Source organism: Harpia harpyja, chromosome 9, assembly GCF_026419915.1.
Source record: "Harpia harpyja isolate bHarHar1 chromosome 9, bHarHar1 primary haplotype, whole genome shotgun sequence".
In the NCBI taxonomy this organism is placed as follows: Eukaryota; Metazoa; Chordata; class Aves; order Accipitriformes; family Accipitridae; genus Harpia; species Harpia harpyja.
Window position 1 is genome coordinate 33,339,445 of NC_068948.1, and position 17,612 is coordinate 33,357,056.

General features: G+C 36.4%; 1 protein-coding gene across 10 annotated transcripts in view; it reads left to right on the forward strand.

The window, feature by feature from the left end:
• The window catches only part of CLIP1 (CAP-Gly domain containing linker protein 1), a 73,612-nt gene that overhangs the window by 31,359 nt on the left and 24,641 nt on the right, over window positions 1-17,612 (forward strand). For 6 of the 10 annotated variants that reach the window (XM_052797898.1, XM_052797899.1, XM_052797907.1 and 3 more), the window contains exons 6-17: window positions 1,089-1,286; window positions 1,662-1,765; window positions 3,904-3,964; window positions 5,106-5,138; window positions 9,335-9,439; window positions 10,962-11,906; window positions 13,245-13,361; window positions 14,378-14,435; window positions 14,676-14,759; window positions 15,807-15,963; window positions 16,611-16,776; window positions 16,871-17,086. In XM_052797898.1, the coding sequence (XP_052653858.1) occupies window positions 1,089-1,286; window positions 1,662-1,765; window positions 3,904-3,964; window positions 5,106-5,138; window positions 9,335-9,439; window positions 10,962-11,906; window positions 13,245-13,361; window positions 14,378-14,435; window positions 14,676-14,759; window positions 15,807-15,963; window positions 16,611-16,776; window positions 16,871-17,086 (2,244 nt within the window). The remainder of the gene's footprint in view (window positions 1-1,088; window positions 1,287-1,661; window positions 1,766-3,903; window positions 3,965-5,105; window positions 5,139-9,334; window positions 9,440-10,961; window positions 11,907-13,244; window positions 13,362-14,377; window positions 14,436-14,675; window positions 14,760-15,806; window positions 15,964-16,610; window positions 16,777-16,870; window positions 17,087-17,612) is intronic. The other 4 variants (XM_052797902.1, XM_052797903.1, XM_052797905.1 and 1 more) reach the window with 3 other exon arrangements.

Consider the following 17,612-nt stretch of genomic DNA (forward strand, 5'->3'; position numbering starts at 1 on the left):
TGTTCAACATTTTGATCTCTGAAAGGATCATGGAAGAAACACGCTCCTATTCTTGCGCAATACTATTAGACAGAGCTAAAGGTTAATGTACAGAAGAGCAAGCCTTTGTTTATTGTTTTTTGGTTTAAGTAAGGCTTTAGTTAAGATGTCATTCTCATTTAATACTTAGACATTTCTGAGCTGTTAAGCATAAAGTCGGTTTTTATAAGCTGTATCAGATTTTTTCATTCAGTTTTTGCTGTTTTCACAACGCTTGTCCACTTTTATTACATAATTTCAGTTTATTTACTTTCCCTTCTAGCTCAAAAACTCTTGAGAAAGTAGAATACAGGGCCATGCTGAATTTTCACTGACACTGGTTCTATTCAGTGGAGCAGAGATCATGCAAGTTCAAGGAAAACCCTAGGGGTTCATTTTAGCTATAGTTGTCCAGACTGATTCATTTTTACTTCTATTCTTTAAGTTTAGTCTTTCAGAATTTTTTTCCAGAAGTAATTTAATTCCAAGTGATTTATGTTTTAATCAGATATTAATTGTTCTTCTTCACAAGTTTTATCTGTAAGGGTGGCTTTTTAGGTCAAGGTAAATGCTTTTCATCCTCGATGTCTTATTGCCATAGTAGAGGTGCAAAATGCTAGCTGGAGTTCCAAAAGCATTTGATAGAGCATTTGGAAATGTTATACTGTTGCTGGTGACCCAAGATGATGACTTTGTAACTAGAGGCACAATGTTTTTAACTTGCTAAAAGGCTGCCTTTCTTCTTTTGATGCAAAAAGATGCTTAGAAACATAATGAGCTAGCCTTTGTGTGAGACTACTAAGCACACCTTCAATTGAGGCTAGCCTTTTGTTTTCACTTCAACCCTTCTGTCTCCTACACACTACCTGCTGACTGCTACAAAGCAGTCTTACTACACGTATATGGCCTTTGTTAAATTCTAGAAAATAAAGTAATTTAAATGTAAAAGGAGAGGGTAGAGGAGGTCACAGAAAGCATTTGCTTGACTAACCCAATGTTTGTAGAGTCTGGAGATATCCCTTGTTTTCACTTGATACAGAATGATTTTTTAACTTACTTACTTTGTGAAGTTGACAGAAACATCCTCCCGGTATGCAAGAAAAATTTCTGGTACCACAGCCCTACAGGAGGCACTGAAAGAGAAGCAGCAACACATTGAACAGCTCCTGGCAGAAAGGGACCTGGAGAGGGCAGAAGTTGCAAAAGCAACCAGTCATGTAGGGGAAATAGAGCAGGAATTAGCACTTGTTCGCGATGGACATGATCGGGTAAGAGTGGTGTTGCTGTTCTTAAAATAGAGGCTTTAAGACAATTGACTTAATTTCCAAAATTGTGTTGTCTTATTCAAAAGGCCTGGGAGTAAGAGATGGTGTTCTAAAACTAAAGTAGTCCATACCTAGGAGATCTTCCTTGTGGGAGCTTTGGCTTGATGAGATAGCAAATCTATTTCATTTAACTAATTTTAGTTGAACTTCTCCACACATCTCAATAAGCGATGGTTTTCTTTTATTATATGCATATTTGAATATTATAACATTCCCGTGCCTTGGCCTATCACTTTACCAAATTGTGATTACTGAGGTATAGATACATAACTTGGAAAAAATTTCCAAGATTTTTTCCTTATTCTTCTTGCTAATTAGCATGTACTGGAGATGGAAGCAAAAATGGACCAGCTACGAGCTATGGTGGAGGCTGCTGATAGGGAGAAAGTGGAGCTTCTCAATCAGCTTGAGGAAGAGAAAAGGTAACTGAACACTGTCTTTATTAGTATAACTGTTAATAAACTTTCCATTAAAAGCAAATGCTGTGGTGACTTTAAAATATGAAACAAATTACAAAAAATGCAGATAGGGATAATTATTGTATAAAATCATATTCCAGTTTCTTAAAATTAATACTAAAAAAGAAACTCTTAAATTTGGGGAGGGAAAGGCAAAGAAAGTGGACTTTTTTTAGAAGCTGTAACTATTGCTTATAGCTTAATTTCATGCAACTCCTTTTATAATTGCTTTCTGTTATGAAGGATTTTATTCCTACTCATATGAAATGAATGGATCATGCCTGATCTTCTTGAAATACTCTTCTTCCACTTCAGAATGAAAATTTTTATAATCTCATTTCCTGACAGTGCTAGATTAAGAATTTACAGTTTAGTTCTCTTGTGAATAATTTATTACTACTAGTCATGTGCTTCTAGGTAGGGTTTGTCTCTTACAGGAAGATCGTCAAAGCCATTATTTTAATTGCCTTTTGTAACCACTTGAAGAAAGAAACTGAGATTACCAAATAGGTAAGGTGAGGTTAGGAAAGGAAATAATCTGGTAAATTGTTGGGACAGGGTTGGGTGAGGAAATAATCTGATAGACTGTTTTGGTGGGTTTGGAATGCTTTTGAAAAGTGAGAGTCTATTTAGAAATGCATTGTGAGTCTGCTGTGTAGGCTTGTGTGTGTCCCTGAAATCAGTCAGATGTCAACGTAAAACTAGAAATCAGAGATGAGAAAATGCAATGGTGGGGGGGTAATTCCATTACAACTTTCATGCTGCCTTCTTATGGGACCCACTCTAACTGAATTTTCAGAACAAGCAGTAGAGTTAGGTCTGGAATTATTTATTTTCTATGAAAAAATGCAGTGGGTTTTTAAATTTAAAAAAAAAAAAAAAGGCAAGCAGCTTTGCAGCATCTCCAGTAGCCTGGCTGTGGACCTACTTTTGCTGAATGCCAGGTCAGTGGGGGGCTGTTTTACCGCAATCCTCCATGGCCTTGAGCTCACCTTCAGGATGTTGCTAGGCAGCGTGGCAGTGCTGCTCTGCGCCTGCTACCCATTCACCGAAGTGACATCCTGCAGCCGGGAAAACATTTCACGGCTTCGGCGCTGTAATATTTCTCCTTCCTCCTAACCACTGTAGACTTATTTACTTTGAAAGTTCTCTGTAATATGTATTCAAGTCAGTCTCAGCAGTGACTTGAAGTCAAATAATCTTTAATCCTCAGTTTCCCAAAGCACGTTGGTGAGACCGACTTCCAGTAGTAAGTTCTTGCTGTCCTTTTATTTTAGACATCCATCACTTGTAACTCCCTTTGATGCAATGATTTCTATGTTTGTCAGCCAAGCTGCAGGCACCAGCAACGTGTGTAATTCAAGGAAAGATGACATGCTTGTCTCTTCCTTCACAACATCTTAGTGTTGAAAGGATCAAGGGGAAAAGGAAGAGATCTGGCCCCCTGTTCACTGGGGTATACCAGACTCAGGGGAGGGAACAAATAACTGTTTGCAAATTTTAAGCCAGACAGTAGCTTCTCACTTCGGTCTTCTCATTCTAAGACTCCTGTATGAGCAAGGCAAGTTAATGTTCTTGCTTGCGCTCCCATTCTGCATCTTGCAGTTCACGTTGACACCTAACACGTTTGTCTATGCTAGAGTTTTGATGCAAGTTGACGAGCACGCTTCTAGAAAGCCCATGAGTTTCTTGGATGTGTCCTAACTTTCTGACTGTTTCTTAGGTGAATGGTAGAACATGCAGAATGTGAGATCAAACTGTTCATTTAGGTCTCCTCTTTTGAGGACGTGCAGAAGGGTGAAAGAATGAGAGAATCAATGATGACTTAAAGGTTTTCTTTTTAACTCATCAGAAAATGCAACAAAATACTTCCGTTGTAGAGCTGCAGGAAGACTGATGCCTTACTTTGTCAGTGGGTGTGTCTTAAAGACAGCAGCTTTCCTGTTCTCTGATGCTTCCTGTGAGAGAATTCTCCTTAATGTTTCTTGCAATTTTCTGGTACAATGAGAATGATGTCGCTGTAGTTCTGATTTCCACTGAAATGTCAGCTTGAAAGCATTTTCTTTCAAAGTTATCTGAATTTTAATTAATTGTCCCCACAGGAAAGTTGAAGACCTTCAGTTCCGTGTGGAAGAAGAATCCATTACCAAAGGAGACCTAGAGGTAAAATATCTCCAGCTTTGTAAACAGGATATATTGTAGGACACAGAAATGCTGTCAGTTCAGATTAAGTGTACTACTGTTCTCTAAAACAGAAAGGCAGGAATGGTTAATAGATGCAACACTGGTCCAAGCATATGTAAAGCACATGAAAGTGATTCCCAGTTCTGCAGTCCTGGAGTAAGCTAACAGTCCTGAAACTACAGGATTGCACCCTTAATGCAGTTACACACTTTAGCAAGGGTTGTACTGTGAAATGGCTGTAGTTGTTTAAAGTAATTAAATTAATTCATAGAAAACCCTACTTTTTGATACTTTACATTATATCTTACTAATGTTTCTGAAATTGCTTAAAAGTAACCACCAACAAAAAATCATTTTGAAGTTATGACATTGCAAGTTAATATTTATGTCTTTGAAGACTAGTTCTGTTTGTCTTCAATTTTTTGAATAATCCCTGTGCTTTCCTTAGGGAAGATTGATTACCAAAGAATGTTTTGTCCTGAGAGTCATTATACACAAAATCTAAACAGCAATTAATGTGTGCAATTTTTATCTTTCTACTGTTTGTATAACTATAACGCCGGGCTAAAACACAGTATGTTATTACATAATCAGAATAGGAAACATTTAATGAAGGATTACTCTCTGATATTTGAACCCTGCCAATTTTTATCCCAAATTTCAAATTAAAAAGCAAGATCCTTTTTAGTTGTTCTACTCTGTTGTTGTCCAATCCGAAAAATTGTAGAACTTCTTGCACAACATAAAGTACAAACTTAATTAACTTGTGTTCCTGTGAACCATTTATGATCAAAGTGCTAGCCTTATGAAAATTATTCATTTCATATAACATTTCTTTTATTTTAGTCTTCCATTCATTTTAAGATACCTACCTAGACTCTTCATAGAATGCTCCTTTTATTGCTTAGTTCATGGAAAATTTTAATTTTTTATTTTTTGTTAAATCAGTCGATAGTCATGGCAAACCATCTTAAAGACTCTGGTTTGTCAAGCTGCATAACTTCAAGAGTTTAAACTGAATTCAAGATAATGAAATGTATCCTGTTGTTTGTGTTGGAATGATAGTGCTAAGTCTGCAGGTGAAATATTTTTGTTTGTTTTTTTTTAATTTTACTGATAGCAAAAGAGGCAGATTTCGGAAGACCCAGAAAATGTAAGAGGGCACTTAAATGTGCAGAGATGTCCCATGTTAACAGATTGTGTGCAGAAAATGCTTATACTTATTCACTAACTGCATAATCTGTTATTGAAACATTGACTCTAGTATTTGTGTGCATGTTGCTTTCAGAGCAATTACAACATTTATCAAAAAGAATGTGTGTAATGACTAAAAGTTGTAATCCCCATTAACTGAAGAGAGGGCGAATGTGTCATTAGAATTCTTTAGGGTCAAAAACTTTGCAACTAATTGAAGAGTATAGGAGCTTGTAGAAAATGACTGTCCAGGATCTTGAAATGTCTTTTATTTAAATGTAGGATTTTAGTTGCTTTCTTTACAAAATTCTGCATGCTTTCCTATGAGCTCCTACTGCTGTTCAATAGATGCAGTATGCAATTAGCTGATTAATTTTTCTGAGGAAAAAAAAATCGGTATGTTCCCCACCTCCCCTTATTTTTTTCCTTTTTTTGGCGTGAAATTCTAAGGGGAGAGATGGTTAAAAATATCTGAAGAATTAGTGTACAAAGCTGTCTGTTTTTACTGTATCTTCATGTAGCTTCTCTTTGAATTATGTAGGAAAAATATATGCTACTGGATAACAGAAATTGCCTTACAAGACTTTTAAGCAGCCCTCTTGCTTCCATAGCTCAGAATAGTGGAATTTAAAAGCCCTCTCTTTGATTGGACTCAGGAAAATTTATCCCAGGCTGCCTCCTCTCCTGCATCCCCAGCCAAGATAGGAAGTTCTCAAGACTAAAACTGGTTTCCTGCTGTGCATTCTTAGGTGTTCCTTTTGCGAAGCTACTTCAGCGATCTGGGTCTCCTCTATTCTTCCAATCAGGCTCACGGTGTGTTAGAAGTAAATCTGCATGTGCCCTTCCTTTTTCTTGTTTTGTGCACTCCTTGTTTAATCCTATCTTTACTCCTGATTTCCCTATTCTAATTTTTCCATAAAAAATTGATATCTTCACTCTCTAAAGGAGAGAAGTGGGTGATCACTTAGTTTCTAGGCTAATGCTTCATAATCTCAGTCATGTTCTGTGATTGTTATCCCTGCACGAAGGGACTGAAGGTCGTCTTGCCCCTATCCTAGAACTGATTATCAGCATTTATGGCTTCAGCACAATTTCACAGTTTGACCTATAGATGGAAAACTTAACAGTAAGGTTTATTTTGAAGTGAAATAGTAGCTAGAATATACAAGTGCTGAAAATAGCTGATGACTGGTCTCTGAAGTTTGTTTGAGTGGAACACTTTAAGGTTCAAGGCAGTGTAAGGCTTGTCCCATTTCCCTATCACTCTTAATCTAACTGCAAAGCTTTGGAGAAGGTGAAGATGCTTCCTTTGTTGTTGGGTTTGGTGGTTGGTTTTTTTTCTTTTCTGTTTTTCTTTTCCATCCAAGTTAAGGTTTACAATCAAATTCTTCGTTTTGTAGTACTCTGTTTTTCTCAGTTTACTGTGCTCTGGGTTTCCTCAAAGAGAAACATAATTATTTAGACATTTCCCTCTAGAGGATCAGGAGAGAAATTTGAGTGATTCAAAACTTTGCAGTGATTTTTACCTCAGGGAAACTAGCACCTGTCTTTTGGAAATCAGACTTGTTTAAAGGATAATCCCTCATGCCCTAAATGGGGAAAAAGGTGTCCAGCAAAGACCTCTGCTGTTTTGTTTTTTTTTAATTTTATTCCCATTTTGGTAGGATTTTAACTTATTTCCCTTTGTAATATATAAGAGATGGGATTAAAAAAATCCCCAGTAATCAGTGATAGTATATCTGACCTTTGCAGTAGTAAAGCAATGTCTATAAAATTAATGATCAAAATGTTCTGGGTTTTATGAAGCATAGAAAAATTTAAGATAGCGTATTTTGCAAAGTCATGTTGGGAGAATCCTGCAACTATCAGGTTTGGGGTTTCTTGGGTTTTAATAGATCCCTTTGGTGAATTAGAGCAAGGAAGGTATGAATATTCAATTTTAAAAAATAGATTACTTTTCAGACTTAAAATTTTGTTGAGGATTGGAACTGATACCTGTCTCAGACAGGGAACTGAATTATAGCCACTTATAAAATATTGTTATTTCCGTTAGAATGCTTAGTTCCATTTTCACAGGCTATGGGAGGCAAAAACAATAATATGTGTTCTCGTGGGTTTTTTTCCCCCATATACACTGAAGATCTTCCACTGATAGAGAAACAAATCTGCTATGGAATTTCAAAAAATAGACGAATCTAAGAAGTGACTTTTAGTGTTTGTGGATTTTAGTATTTTGGATGTAGTAACTACATAGTAAAACAGCCAACTGTTTTCAGCTGGAAAAATGTTTAAAAAATTAAACCACCAGATGTCTGCATGCTTTCGGGAAAGAAGATAACTTGATGCTGTCAGAAGGAATACTGTGTTTGGAGGAGAACAGGCCTGAAGCAAAACAAGAGGCTCATCCCCATCCCACTTGCTCTGCAGAGACAACATAAGATCTTTAACTGCTGTGGCTGGTTTGGAGACAGTACTAATCAGCTTGTCACTCTATAAATAACATGGTTCTGTAGGGATTTTTAAATATCATATTACAAAGATCAGAGAAGCAGCAGTGTCCTGCCAGCTGTGCACGCACTGCTGCACTGTGGCTTTGGCAGCAGTGTGGCTTTGGAATTATTCACGCCTCTTCCTGCCTTTTTGGTTTCTTTCAATCCAATGTTCAATGGGTAGCTGTTCAGGTTGCAGGACTCTCTTCTGTTAATAGTAGTTCATAGGGTTTTGGGTTACTGTGTTACTTTGTTCTGCAGTAAATTAACGGCTGCAGTAAAGCTGTGTGGAGAACTTTCATCAGGACTGATGGATGGAACTTTTTCAGTTGATAAACAAATCTTCAACTTCATTCAGTCTTCTTCTGGACATCCACCTTACTTTCAATGTGGGCCAGCCCTGAAAAGCTGCTCGTTTTGGAAGAGACACTGTGAAGCAACAATAGACTTTCATAATCCTTTTAATTTGGATTGTTTAGTAAACCTAAACTAACAGTGACCTGTCAAGATTGACAAAATACTTGAATCTCAGCACTTCAGAAACAAGCATGGCACCTGGTTCTTACCTCTTGTATTTTTCTTTTATTCCCCTACCTGCCTTTTCCCTGCTTCAGAGGTGAAGGTCAGATTTGAACTAGCTGCTGGACTTTACCTGCATCTCTCAAACTTCAAGCTCTCTTGTGAGCCTGTGGGAGTATCTGGGTATCAAGCCAGAATATCCAATATTCTGTGTTCTTGCTAAAAATTCTACCTCTTTATAAGCAAAAGGCAGGAGGTACCTGCTCACTTAGCTTCATCTGCTTCCTGCTTCTCTTTAGGAGCCTGTTATACTTATAAAGATCTTACTTTTTTTTCCCTTACATCCACATCTTGTTCAGTGTATTTAGACTTCAGTAACTATAGAGCAACCAGACTGAATCACTTTTTTACCTGGTTTTAGAGAATCTTACTTGTTGTTTGCTTCCTTCCTGAAAGAGGAGGAGGGGGAAGAACTAAGAGGGTTCTGCAGTTATAGACAACCATTCTCTTTCTATTCAAATAATTCATACCATAGTGACAAATGAACCTTAATGTTTCCAGGTCTTGGCCAAAAGGATTTTTTTTGGCTGACATCTGAGATACAGCTACTATTAAAAAAAAAAAAAAAAAAAAAAAAGTTAAAAGTTTTGATTTGTCACATGAGCTTCAGTGGTGAATTTTTGTCCCTTGGTTAATAACTAAATCATTTATAAAATAAGCCAAATACATTAAAGAAAAAAGTTAGAGGGATGACAAGGAAAGGGACTTACCGTCCTGTTAGAACAGGCATAGATATATATACACATATATATTTTTTACATAACTATTCTAATTTGTGCTGAAAACTTCATGTACTGATAAATAACTTCTACTCGGCTGCATGAAACTTTTTTGTTCATATTTCTTCGTTTGTGATTTTTTTTTTTTTTTTTTACATTTTTTATTTTATTTACACGTCAGTCCATTTACACTTTCAGTCCATCTTTCTCATCCATAGCATTTCCCTGTTCATTTTATCCACTGCATCTTCTCTGCTCATCATTGGTAGAAGATTCTGGCAGCACGGCCTGCATGTGGCTTCCTCCTCTTGTGCTGGCATGTGATGGTGGCACCGTTGTGTTCTCTTCCTTTCCCTTTTTACTAACAGACGCAGACCAAACTGGAGCATGCCCGCATTAAGGAGCTTGAACAGAGCCTGCTCTTTGAAAAGACCAAAGCTGACAAACTCCAGAGGGAGTTAGAAGACACTAGGGTAATGGTTTTCACTATTTAAATAACAAGACTGATTTGTGTTGTGGAAGATTTCTGATGACACAGTCTGCTGGGTATAACACATGCTGAAACAGATCCTTGCTCCTGCCATGATCGGTACCTGCTATAGATATAGCTGGAACACTTTAAAAATTAGCATTCATTTTGAGCTGTTGCTCAAATGTGTTGTGTGTGTGTATGCCTGTATATGTATACTCATTTCTTCAGAAGAATTCAGGTAAGATGTCTTAAAACTGCAAAATTAATACGTGATTCCAAGTCAAAAGTAGCAAATGGGAATGTGAATTGACATAAAGGGGTGTTCAGTGGTTCATTTTTAGAATTAGCAAAGTTCATTAAATCCAAAAAAAGTAAGATCGACTGTGCCAATGCTTTTAACATAAACTTAGTATTTGGGGCTTGGTTTCTGAGGTCTTAAGTAGTTGTGGTACTACTTGCTTTGCTAAATCATGGTTTGCAGTGGCTTTTTAGTTCTTTTTTTCCACCCGTGACATAATTGTTTCATGGATATCCCAGTAGCATTAGTAATACTGTTGCCTGTCAAAATATTACTGGACATGCTTGGTCCCAAGTCAGAAGTTCAGCAGATGTCAGGTCTTAAGGAGATTATATATATATATATATATATATTCACGCTCACACATGCAGCTTTCCTTGAAGTTGAGGTAGGGATAAATATTATAAAACCAAGAATGTGCTCTATAATAAGTACTTTCAAAAAGCAGTTGCAGGTAAGTAATATTTTTTTCAGGATGTTGGTATAATAAGGAGGTTGAAACAGTGACTTCCTAATTAGAAATAATTGTGGTAGCGTTGCATGCTTTTCCATTCCAGAAGCTGCTTCAACAGTTAGTGAAAGCTCAGATAATGTGAGGACACTTTTTCAGAGGGAAATTGGAGTGGATATAGAAGGAGTTTCGAAGGATTTGTAGGCTAAAAATGTGTTTGTACTTTTCTCTGACAGTCCCATAGCTGGCATGAGATGAATTTGGAAGCAGTTATTTCAACAAATAAAGACCTCAGGGTTCTCCTTTCTTTTTCAGTCTGCTTTTAAATGATTCTGAGGAACATTTTGTTAAACATTGATGATATACATAAGCATAGTTTGCAAGTTGTTTAGCAAGTTATTTCTAGATAACTTCAGAAAAATGAATTTAACTAAATTCCACCTTTAGAGAGAATATAATATGCATGTAATATGAAGATGTGGACATTTTTCCTTTTTTAAAGCAGTAATTTATACATAAGTGAAACAACAGTTGGTCTTGTTTCACAGCCTGTGTAAAAGCAGCATTTGCTTTTACTTAAGGTTTCTTTAGAATTTCCACAGAAATAGGAGATGACAAAAACTCAAAGGTATTCTAATCCAAATTGTTGGTAAGAATACACTAATGATGTTAGTTTGCAACACTTGGTGGTTTCTTTTCAGTGAGGCCTAAGTGTCTTCGTATTAAACTTATTTTTTATAATTCTTTCTTTTCTTAAAATGCTGTTAATCATAGGTGGCCACGGTATCAGAAAAATCTCGCATCATGGAACTAGAAAGAGATCTAGCATTGCGGGTAAAGGAAGTGGCTGAGCTTCGAGGGAGATTAGAGTCTAGTAAACACATGGATGATGTGGACACTTCTCTTTCATTGTTACAAGAAGTAAGTTCTTTGCAAGAAAGAATGGCAGCAGTTAGCAAAGAACATCAGAAGGAGATGAATTCACTGAAAGAGAAGTTTGGAATTAGTGAAGAAGCATTGCAGAAAGAGATCAAATCACTTTCAGCATCAAATGAGAGAATGGCAAAAGAAAATGAATCCTTGAAAACTAAGCTTGATCACGCCAACAAGGAGAATTCAGATGTAATAGAGCTATGGAAGTCAAAGCTGGAATCTGCAATTGCCTCCCATCAGCAAGCAATGGAAGAACTAAAAGTTTCTTTCAGCAAAGGTGTAGGGGCTCAGACAGCAGAATTTGCAGAGTTAAAGACTCAGATTGAGAAGATTAAGTTAGACTATGAAAATGAAATGTCAAATTTAAAACTGAAACAAGAAAATGAAAAATCTCATCATTTAAAAGAGATTGAATCACTGAAAGCAAAACTGTTGGCAGTCACAGAGGAGAAAGAGCAAAACCTGGAAAGCCTGAAGACCAAACTGGAAAGTGTGGAAGATCAGCATCTAGTAGAAATGGAAGACACTTTAAACAAATTACAGGAAGCTGAAATAAAGGTAAAGGAGCTAGAGGTACTGCAAGCCAAGTACAATGAACAAACCAAAGTTATTGATAGTCTTACACCACAGATCAAAGCTGCTGAAGAAAAGCTTTTGGACCTTGCTGCACTTCAGAAAGCCAATTCTGAAGGTAAATTGGAAATCCAGAAACTTAGCAAGCAGCTTGAGGCAGCTGAGAAACAAATTCAGAATTTAGAGACTGAAAAGGTTGATGGAAGTAGCAAGGTTTGTATCAACATCCATCCTTTTATTTTTACTTTGTTTTTATTTTACATTTGTACTGTTCTAATCTGCTATAGCAAACTCATCACAGAAAAAACAAGTTTTATTGAATGCATATCATAGTACCATCTGAGGAGGTTTAGAGAAAAGTGTTAACTGGGTCATGTCTCTCAACAGGTTTCTAGTGGTCAGTCAGCACCACTAAGCAAAAGAAAAAGAAATTCTTTCTGCATTTTCTTGCTGCAAGGTTTGGCATGCTTCTGCTGAAAGCTTTGTGTTATGGAAAAGTTAGTTTGGCTTGTTTTGGAGAAGAATCCACATACCTTAATATACAAGTTTTTAACCTTGGGTGGTAGAGGTATTCAGATAAAAAGTGACTTGGGGCTCAGTGGGGAAGTGTTTCCTCTGTACCTTCACTACCTTGCATCTCATCAAACAAGATGATGGAAGAGGCTATTAAAAACAAAAGAAAGCAAAAAAGATCCTGGTGGAACTTTTCTTTAAGTCAAGGATGTGCAGTGATGTTGTTAGGCACTGTTTCACAGCATTTTTGAAGCACAGACTGCAATGTGATACATCTTACCAAGATTTTTCTTGGATTTAGATGAAATATCTCTTTAAAGTTGATAGCATGGCATTCAGTACTTGAAAGTTGTTCCACCACTGCAGCTAGGAATAAAAGCGCTAAGGTATAATCTCACTTTGGGAGTTCCCCCACACCCCCAATCTATGCATGACCAGACAAGCTCGAGCTCTAATTGTTAAGAGTAGTGGGAAAGTAAACGGAAATAGCTTTCCTAAACTCTTCACAGATGGTTCCAAGATACTGGATTTCTACAGACCTTTGACTCTATTTTTGAGGTCACACTGGATTTCTGTACTACCGCTTGGTGTGGTAGAGCCTTTTAAAAAATTACATCACTGTATGTGTATTGGTCTGAATAGCCAGTTGAAACATAAATGCTAAATTTATCAGATAAAAAAGGTTAAAACAATAAAGAACCAAGAATGCTAATTCATCTGATGCTGTAACTTTGGAAATTTTGAATGTACTCAGAAATGTCTGCCATTAAATAATGTTTTCACCATTAATTCCAAGAGAACCAAATTTTAATGATTTCAAATATATTCCAAGATGCAGTTAGTACTGTGATGTAGTCATCGGTGGAAATCAGCTTCGCTCAGTTAATACATCACATTGTTTTTCTTCAGTTTTTTTTATTTTTCATCTTACAGTGATTTTAATATTATAGTTATTTCTTTCAGATTCTATTTTTAATTTTCCTGTTTTTACATTCGTGTTTGTAATTTTATTTTACTCCATTTCATCATCTTTGTTAGGCTAGTAATCTGGCCAAAGAACTGCAGGGCAAAGAGCAAAAGCTTCTTGACCTTGAGAAAAACTTGAGTGCAGTAAATCAAGTTAAAGATTCTTTGGAAAATGAACTTCAAGTTTTGGTGAGTAATACCCCAAAATTTTGTCTTTATCCTTTGGATTTTGGTTTTCATGGTGAGAGTGCAATTGAAATCTGAGGATCAACTCTGACTGAGCAAAGGTCTTCAGAGCCATTTTACTCATGAAAAAGAAAGCAAAGGTTCGTGACTAATGGGATCCATCTGGGAATGAAAAGAGCATTTCACCTAAGTTCTGTGTTATCAGGTGTTTTGTCTAAATAGAACTCACCTGTTTATGGATTTCAGATAAAATATTAAACCAGATCAAAAGCAGCATGTAGCTTAAATTTAGACTACTCATTAAGGAACACCTGGCCCTTGTTTATAAATGTTGTACAAATTAATGCTCACTATACGCATGTCTTACAAATGTTTTTTTAATACATTTTTCACCTGATTTCTCATTTTGCAAATGTAATTAGGTTTGCAAGTATTGTGTAGTTGGGTAGGATTCTCCTGAGAAACTACACTAGAGTCAGTAACAAAAAGACATGCTTTCAGGTTTTACTGTCCCTGTGATAAAATCTTTCTATGGCCATAGCAAATATTTGAACTTGGAAGAGTCTCGCTTCTTATCTTCCTCAGTATCCTCCCTTTTCTTCATAGTCTAGCATCTCTTCCTGCTGGTAAAGCTGGAAGACACTGGTATGAGATTGATCACAAGATTGCAGATGTCCACTGTGCAGCCTATGAGCAGCATGGATAGCTTCTTGTGTTGAGAAGTCCAGAAATCACATCTCCTACACTGGACTCTGTGGCTGCAGTTCTGTTGCTATGCTAGCTGATGGTGAAGTTTTTTTGAAAATTTAGGGACTTGCTTGCAACCAAGGCAAGGGAAAAATCTTGCTTTATGTTGCCGAATATATCTATGCTAAACTGTAATTCAAAAACTTCAGATCTATTTATGATTGGAGTGAAGACCATTCTATTTTGTACTTGAAAAATACCTAATATAAATTCAGTGGCTGAATTATACTGCTATTACCAAATCTTACCTTAGGTTTTTATCCATTTTTCAGAAAGACAAGTTTACTAGTGCAGCTGATGAAGCAGAAAACGTTCAACAGACTATGCAAGGTATGTCTGCTGCTGAACTTAAAAGAGCTGAAAGGCTGCAGAAAATAAATGCTGCAAAATAAAGGGTTTTTTTTCATGCGCTTTCAAATTTACACCTGGTGGCACAGCAGTTTCAGCAGCTATGTAAAGGACAGGATTACTTGCAGCCTCTCTTCTTAAGAGTAATATACCTTGCAAGTAGGTGGAATTGTCTGCATCTAAGTAGTTACTAACTTTGTTTTCAAAATTTTACTTGCGTAGAAACAATAAAAAAACTAAACCAAAAAGAAGAGCAGTTTGCACTCATGTCTTCAGAACTGGAACAGCTGAAGTCTAGTTTGACTGGTAAGGAAGTAATAAAATGGAATGTTTTGAAATGTGCATCAGCTTTGTGCTTTTGTATGCCTCCTGCTCAGCTTGCCACATCATAGTGTATAATGCTTTCACAAATGCATATGCCTTCAAAAGACAGACTTTTTTCTAGGCAGAAAACAGCTTTTGTGGCACTGTGCATATTGACGTAGCAAGGTGGTGATAATGTTAAGGAAACAGTGCAGTAAAGCAGACAACTTCCTGGCTGATTGTATTCCAAATCAATAGTTAAATTCTTGTTTGATGTTGCAATAAAGTCATGCTGGGGTGATGGTCAGATACGAGGAAAAGGCTTGGGGACCAGACTGAAGCATTACAAATGTAAGATAGCTAATTCACAGTAGTGAATTAAGTCCATAAGTAGTGTTTTCTTTTTAAGAACATAAAAAAGACTGTACATTAGTCTGGTTGTCTCCTTCTTCCTATCTCATAGGAGGGAGTCTTGCTGTATCTTTCTAGTTGTACATCTCAATTTAAAATCAACGTAGAAAGAAATTAAGAATGATTACATACCCCGTAAGCAAGCCTTTCAAGGTGCTGTTGGGACTGTAGAAGTCATCCCACAGGCTCCTCTTGCCCTTGGTGGCAGTGCCTGCCCTAGACTGAGTAATTTTTTTGCTGCAGCTTCATGTTGCTTGCATTATGTCTTCTGCTGCTCTACTAAATAGCTGGTGAGTTGTCTCGCCTGTAAGATGTGCATACCTCTCATTGTATTGCTTGATTATCCTCTGATACGGTTAGAACTCGTATCCACTTCTTATGGCCTGAAGTTAAGTGAATCACTTCTGAAAGAAAGATTTCTTGACTAGTTGCTTTTTTACTATTTCTGAAGAGTTCTTAACCTTTTGCTACAGTTAACAGTTCAAAGTTCAAACAATCATAATTTTTAATTTTAAAGGGGTAATTTGCAAGGTCTGTAGCATTCATATTGCTCTGTTGATATTCTTTACTATTTTCTAGCTAGTCTGTGCATACCCTTTCTCTTAAATTTACTAGACTAACAGCCTTTGTCTTGCTCAGTGATGGAGAAGAAATTGAAGGAGCGAGAAGAGAGAGAACAGCAACTGATTGAAGCTAAAGCCAAACTTGAAAATGATATTGCAGAGATCATGAAGTCTTCAGGAGACAGCTCTGCCCAGCTTACGAAAATGAATGATGAGCTTCGGTTAAAAGAAAGGTATTCCATTGTTGTGAGACCATTTTCACATTTCTTTACTCGTGCACTCCCAGCTTCTAATTTTATCTTTTTGTAAATATCTGAACAAGATGCTCCTGAGTGTCGCACTGATATGACAAGTGAACTTATTCTATCAAACTAAGTTAATCAAAACAGTCTCCTCCGAGTGATTTGGAGAGCGTCTAACATTTATAATTCTAAAATTCTTATGTAACATGCTTCTCATTGCCCAGAGTAAATGAACTTTTTAATAATCTAGACTGTTTTGTGATTGTGCTTCCTAATTATTTGATTACCTGATAAGGTTGGTTTATTTGGATATATAAAAGACTTGCGTCACATTTTTGTCTAGCAAAAGAAAATGTGTTTTATTTCAAATAAAAATTATATGTAGAATAGATGTTCTTTTCCTTTACAAAACCCCTGGGGGCAAAGTAACTGTCAGCTGTGTTGGTCTGCACACGAGCAAGTGCTTGGTCTCACTTGTGTATATTTAATTTAGCAGAATATTGTCTATATGTTAAATAATTAAATCTCTTTCTAAATGTTTGGACAGAATATAGAACTTCAGCATAATTTAGAGTCTTTCATCTCTGTGCTTGTCATGCTGTCAGCAAAAAGTAATGTTCTTTTATTTGGTCTTTTAGGCAGTTGGACCAAATACAACTTGAGCTTACAAAAGCAAATGAAAAGGCTGTTCAGCTTCAGAAAAATGTGGAACAGACAACACAGAAAGCTGAGCAGAGTCAGCAAGAAACTCTTAAGATTCATCAAGCAGAACTGAAAAATATGCAGGATCAACTAACAGACATGGTAAGAACAACTTTAAAAAGCACTAGCTAACTATGTGCAGAATACTGTATCACTGCTTCTTTAACTGTGTTTCAATTGTTTTATCTTCTATCAGAAAAAGCAAATCGAGACTAGCCAGAATCAGTATAAGGATCTTCAGGCAAAGTATGAAAAAGAAACTTCTGAGATGATCACTAAACATGATGCAGATATCAAAGGGTTTAAGCAGAACTTGCTGGATGCAGAAGAGGCGCTGAAAATTGCACAAAAGAAAAATGATGAGCTAGAAAAACAGGCTGAGGAGCTGAAAAATCAAGCAGAACAGGCCAAAGTATGTATATTTGTTATTCTGCAAGTAATTTAAAGTTTAAATCTTCCTGTTTCGGTGAATCACTGTTTTTTGCCTGGCTTTACCATTTCATAGTAAGATTTTTGCAGTGTTTCTTTCTTGAACTTTTCCAGGGTAGATTAATATTGGTAAGGGAAAAGAAGCATACACGACTAACTGGCTGTCTTCTCTAGATTACACAAGAATCCATGAAATAAGGTTCTTTAATGTTAACATTTTCCATTCATAGATATCTGGCTCAGCACAATCAGTTGGAGCCAAGTGTTCTTCTCTGTTTTTTAAATGCATTAATTATTTTAAAATATGTCGTGAACTATCTCATTTTAAAGTGTTACACACCTGAAATTTTGTTCAATAGTATGATCCCATATTATGTGCAACTATTTAGTGTGTAGCTTGACTTCAGTAATTTTTTTTCTCGTGTTTCTTTGACATTACTGCTTGCTTTCATCCCTTGTTAGTTATTTGCTATATTCTTTGTTTTATGCTTTAGCAAAATATTTAGTGT